We start from the raw sequence: 6,000 nt of genomic DNA on the forward strand, positions 1-6,000 counted from the left end.
AGCAGTACCCCAGCGGTAACATGCTCTTCGGTGTCCATGTCCACGACTCTTTAGAAATAGGTTGATTTCATTTATGCTGCCTATAAAGAGAGCTCTGCTCTAGGACACAGACAGGTTGCCAGCACCACAATGGGACTGCCTGAGACCCACCTCTGTGTGGCCATTTTCCATATTCAAAATGAAAGAACCAAATTGGGACCTAAATGCAGTTCCGATGGCCAAAACGAACCTGACTTGAGGAAATTAATGAGATACATTTACATTTATGCTGGCAGCACATCCTAATGACTAAAATATACTCACCATTAATAGGTTTATTTTTTGCCTTTTTCCCTGAAATGCATACTGACACAGGTACTAACTGTACACTTTTAGGGCCCCTTGATTGCAACCGCTTTTACAAATGGATACCATTGAAACCTAACAGGTGGTTGGTTGCCATCTCATTCGAGGTATTATGTCATTTATATAATATTTCATTATTTTTTTCCTATTCTATTTTTGTTATTTCTGTCTGATTTAGTTCCTCTCCCTCAAAAAACAAGACAACACTTTTTACAGGGTTTCTACTCATTGCTTACATTTCTACATTCTTATTTTGTATATTTGTATATGCATATTGAAAACCCTTTAAAAAGTGAATGTCATTTTCCATTGTGACATCCATCCTGGGAGTTGAAATGTACATTTCTAACTTGTAACGCCCCGACATTATTTCCCCCAATATTGTCACTTTGTTACTCTGTTTCCAGAAGGCTAAGCATGTATTCCGTTAAAAGAAATTGTAAAAGTAGTCTGCAAAAGAAAAGTGTACTGGGTTTATGCAAACCTTGCTGTTGCTTTCCTCACTGTTGCTTTCTCTTATGTTGTCGATTTATATAATGTAGCTAGCTTTACACTGGAATTCAGCAATCAACCAAGAGTCATAACCATATCTAGTGCTGTGGGTTGGCATTAGCTGTTTAAGAAATAAGGCCGGAGGGGGTGTGCTATATGGCCAATATACCACGGCTGTTCTTATGCACAATGCAACACAGAGTACCTGGATACAGCCCTTAGCCTTGGTATATTGGCAATATATCACAAACATTGCTATTATGAACTGGTTACCAACGTAATTAGAGCAGTAAAAATACATGTTTTGTCATACCTGTGGTATACGGTCTGATATACCACAGCTTTCAGCCAATCAGCATTCAGGGCTCGAACCACCCTGTTTATAATCTGGGAACAGACTCTGGTTTCTTTGCCGTGCTACTGTTCAGTATATGGACACTGGTCTGAGTCTGGAGCTAGAGTTGTGAGTGAGGTGGAGCTGGATCTGTGCACTCGTTCAGCTTTGGGTAATTTCCTCCGCTCGAGAACACAGCATCTCTACCCTCACCGCCGCTGTTTATCGAGTAGCTTTATGAAAACAAACTTTCAAACATACTGTAATTGTCTGACTGTGTAGAAGCCATTTAGAAGCCACATCAGCAAAAACGTGTGTGTATAAAGTGTATTTGTGAGCAGTTTGAGTACAGTATGAGAGGGACAAGTGGAGTGTGTGCGTGCTTGCGTGTGTGTACTCTGAGTGTGTCTCTCTACAGGGAGAATCTTTGCCTTAGGGCAGTGTTAGTCACTGCAGCAACCCAGCTGCAACAGTCCTCTACACCACTTCAAGTTTCAGTCTTAGGCACTCTGATTTGTGTGGAGTTAGATCAACCCAGACAGAGACACTCCAGTCCAGCTCTCCTCTGGAGTCTTATTCATAAAACCCTCTGTTGGACAGATGTTTCAGACTGGTGGAAGTGATTGCATGGTGTCACCACTGATCTAGTGACCACTATGAAGCACCCTATGTAGGACCCTATGTACCCCTGTGTAGCCCCCTGTGTAGCCTCCTGTGTAGCCCCCTGTGGACCCCCCTGTGTAGCCTCCTGTGTAGCCCCCTGTGTAGCTCCCTGTGTAGCCCCCTGTGTAGCCTCCTGTGTAGCCCCCTGTGTAGCCTCCTGTGTAGCCTCCTGTGTAGCCCCCTGTGTAGCTCCCTGTGTAGCCCCCTGTGTAGCCTCCTGTTTAGCACCCTGTTTAGCCTCCTGTGTAGCCCCCTGTGTAGCCCCCTGTGTAGCCTCCTGTGTAGCCCCCTGTGTAGCCTCCTGTGTAGCCTCCTGTGTAGCCTCCTGTGTAGCACCCTGTGTAGCCCCCTGTGTAGCCCCCTGTGTAGCACCCTGTGTAGTCTCCTGTGTAGCCCCCTGTGTAGCACCCTGTGTAGCCTCCTGTGTAGCCTCCTGTGTAGCCTCCTGTGTAGCACCCTGTTTAGCCTCCTGTGTAGCCCCCTGTGTAGCCCCCTGTGTAGCACCCTGTGTAGCCCCCTGTGTAGCCTCCTGTGTAGCCCCCTGTGTAGCCTCCTGTGTAGCCTCCTGTGTAGGACCCTGTTTAGCCTCCTGTGTAGCCCCCTGTGTAGCCCCCTGTGTAGCCTCCTGTGTAGCCCCCTGTGTAGCCTCCTGTGTAGCCTCCTGTGTAGCACCCTGTGTAGCACCCTGTGTAGCCCCCTGTGTAGCCCCCTGTGTAGCACCCTGTGTAGTCTCCTGTGTAGCCCCCTGTGTAGCACCCTGTGTAGTCTCCTGTGTAGCCTCCTGTGTAGCCTCCTGTGTAGCCTCCTGTGTAGCACCCTGTTTAGCCTCCTGTGTAGCCCCCTGTGTAGCCCCCTGTGTAGCCTCCTGTGTAGCTCCCTGTGTAGCCCCCTGTGTAGCCTCCTGTTTAGCACCCTGTTTAGCCTCCTGTGTAGCCCCCTGTGGACCCCCCTGTGTAGCACCCTGTGTAGCCTCCTGTGTAGCCCCCTGTGTAGCCCCCTGTGTAGCACCCTGTGTAGCCCCCTGTGTAGCCCCCTGTGTAGCCCCCTGTGTAGCCTCCTGTGTAGCCTCCTGTGTAGCCTCCTGTGTAGCACCCTGTTTAGCCTCCTGTGTAGCCCCCTGTGTAGCCTCCTGTGTAGCCCCCTGTGTAGCCTCCTGTGTAGCCTCCTGTGTAGCACCCTGTGTAGCCTCCTGTGTAGCCCCCTGTGTAGCACCCTGTGTAGCCTCCTGTGTAGCCCCCTGTGTAGCCCCCTGTGTAGCCTCCTGTGTAGCCTCCTGTGTAGCCTCCTGTGTAGCACCCTGTGTAGCCTCCTGTGTAGCCTCCTGTGTAGCACCCTGTGTAGCCTCCTGTGTAGCCCCCTGTGTAGCCCCCTGTGTAGCCTCCTGTGTAGCCCCCTGTGTAGCCCCCTGTGTAGCCCCCTGTGTAGCCCCCTGTGTAGCCTCCTGTGTAGCCCCCTGTGTAGCCTCCTGTGTAGCCTCCTGTGTAGCACCCTGTGTAGCCCCCTGTGTAGCCTCCTGTGTAGCCCCCTGTGTAGCCTCCTGTGTAGCACCCTATGTCCTTTGGTGTATTGCGGTGAAATGGAATGACGCGACAGATGTAGTCATCAGTTTCTCTAGTTGTCACCGTATGTATTTTTGTCTGATCACCATGGGTCTGGGAGGCAGTGGGTGTACATTTGTTGTTGAAATGCACTGCTAGTGTATATAAAAGCACAGCACCACACAGCACAGTGGAAGCCATCAGAGAAAGCAACAGAGTGAAGTGCAGTTTTCTGTAAACCTGCTTTTAAAAAAACAAACCCCTCATCTAACTGGTAGCTGGGCGGTACTGCTTGTCTCTGTGCATGCTAGGAGTGATGCCCTGTCCATGCCTGCTGCCCCTCTTCCATAAAGCTCTGTGTCGTGTGGTAGCAGGGATACTGCTGGTACCGTATGTTGTGTCTGGGCTGGTGTCTCGCTGCCGTGACCATCCTAGCCTGGAATCCTTTCTTGAAGTGAAGCAGAATAATTGAGTTTGGATTCCAGGCTAGTGCCATCCATCTTTCTGGCAGTGAAAATGCTCCCATGGGATGTAGCACTCGTTCTGCTCTCTCCACAGCAGAGGCTGGGTTTGAGATGATTCAGTTTGGACCATCTGCTGCTTCAACCAATTCGAACCTCTGTCAAATTGGTTCTACCATCAATCAAATGTTTTAGAATCAAGAGAAATGTAAAATGAAGAGATACAATGGCACAGAAGAAAATATTGGCAGTTGAGGGGAAAAGCTGTCAGACATGACATACTGTATCAGTGTTACAGAGAAGGGGGAGCTTTTGGTTTTAACTACTGGCTTTGAATGTCTCCGTTTCCCATTCCAGCAGAGTATTTCAGGAGGCCCGGGGAAGACCGGGCGGAGTTTTTAACTGGCTATGTGAACAGGTGATGCCATCCAACGCCAAGCACTACAGCATCAACCCACAGGAGGAGAGTGGAGGTGGCACCACGTGAAGAAGAACTGAAGAAAATGTCAAAATCATCTCAGAAAAATAAACTACAATCTGCTGTACTATAATCCTAACCTGGTGTTCACATCCATAATATCCAACTGTAACCCAGTAACTTTGTGTAGGATTTTAGTTGTTTATACCTTTGAATGTTCCTTATTTTAAATCGATTTAGTTTATTTTCTTTCATTTCGACGTAGTCTTCAAATTAATAAGGAAGATTCATTATATTTTTTACTTAGGATCAAAAATACACAAATATTGGATACTATCTTAAATGAGTAACTATTTATGTAAACCATTTATTTAAAAAATTGATTGATATGTTGCTATGGTTGTTTGTTTTCACCCTTGGTAATGTAAAACATTTCAGGTGTCAGTTTGCACATACAGTGCATTCAGAAAGTATTCAGTCCACTTCACATTTTGTTACGTTACAACCTTATTCTAAAATGTATTACATTGTTTTTTCCCCTCATCAATCTAAACACATTACCCCATAATGACAAAGCAAAAACAGGTTTTTAGAAATTTTTGCAAATGTATTACAAATAAAAAACATCTATCACATTTACATAAGTATTCAGAACCTTTACTCAGTACTTTGGTGAAACATATTTGGTAGCGATTACAACCTCGAGTCTTCTTGGGTATGACGCTACAAACTTGGGAGTTTCTCCCAATGACGCTACAAAATGGGAGTTTCTCCCATTCTTCTCTGCAGATCCTCTCAAGCTCTGTCAGGTTGAATGGGGAGTGTTGCTGAACAGCTATTTTCAGGTCTCTCCAGAAATGTTTGATCAGGTTCAAGTCCAGGCTCTAGCTGGGTGACTCAAGGTCATTCAGAGACTTGTCCCGAAGCCACTACTGCGTTGTCTTGGCTCTGTGCTTAGGGTCATTGTCTGGTTGGAAGGTGAACCTTCGCCCCAGTCTGAGGTCCTGAGTGTTCTGGAGCAGGTTTTCATGATCTCTCTGTACTTTGCTCCATTAATCTTTCCCTCGATTCTGACTAGTCTGTCAGAGTGACCATCAGGTTCCTCTTCAACTCCCTGACCAAGGCCCTTCTCCCCTGATTGCTCAGTTTGGCCAGGCGGCCAGCTCTAGGAAGGGTCTTGGTGGTTCCAAACTTTTTCCATTTAAGAATGATGGAGGCCACTGCCCTTGGGGACCTTCAATTCTGCAGACATTTTTTGGTACCCTTTCCCAGATCTGTGCCTCGACACAATCCTGTCTCGGTGCTCTGTGGACAATTCCTTCAACCTCATGACTTGGTTTTTGCTCTGACATGCACTGTCAACTGTGGGACCTTACAGTGGGGCAAAAAAGTATTTAGTCAGCCACCAATTGTGCAAGTTCTCCCACTTAAAAAGTATATACTTTGTTATATACCCTTTGTTGGCAATGACAGAGGTCAAATGTTTTCTGTAAGTCTTCACAAGGTTTTCACACACTGTTGCTGGTATTTTAGCCCATTCCTCCATGCAGATCTCCTCTAGAGCATTGATGTTTTGGGGCTGTTGCTGGGCAACACAGACTTTCAACTCCCTCCAAAGATTTTCTATGGGGTTGAGATCTAGAGACTGGCTAGGCCACTCCAGGACCTTGAAATAAATGCTTCTTACGAAGCCACTCGGTGTGTTCATTGTCATGCTGAAAGACCCAGCCACGTTTCATATTCAATGCC

General features: G+C 47.0%; 1 protein-coding gene across 11 annotated transcripts in view; it reads left to right on the top strand.

The window, feature by feature from the left end:
• Nucleotides 1-4,822, top strand: part of msi1a (musashi RNA binding protein 1a) — a 334,588-nt gene extending 329,766 nt beyond the window's left edge. For 6 of the 11 annotated variants that reach the window (XM_036961340.1, XM_036961345.1, XM_036961349.1 and 3 more), the window contains one exon: nt 4,191-4,822. In XM_036961340.1, coding sequence (XP_036817235.1) covers nt 4,191-4,235 — 45 coding nt within the window. In that variant the 3' untranslated portion in view covers nt 4,236-4,822. Of the gene's footprint in view, nt 1-375; nt 453-4,190 lie in introns of all 11 variants that reach the window. The other 5 variants (XM_036961341.1, XM_036961344.1, XM_036961348.1 and 2 more) reach the window with 2 other exon arrangements.
• Nucleotides 4,823-6,000: the final 1,178 nt, after the last annotated feature.

This window comes from Oncorhynchus mykiss, chromosome 24 (assembly GCF_013265735.2).
Source record: "Oncorhynchus mykiss isolate Arlee chromosome 24, USDA_OmykA_1.1, whole genome shotgun sequence".
Classification (NCBI taxonomy): domain Eukaryota; kingdom Metazoa; phylum Chordata; class Actinopteri; order Salmoniformes; family Salmonidae; genus Oncorhynchus; species Oncorhynchus mykiss.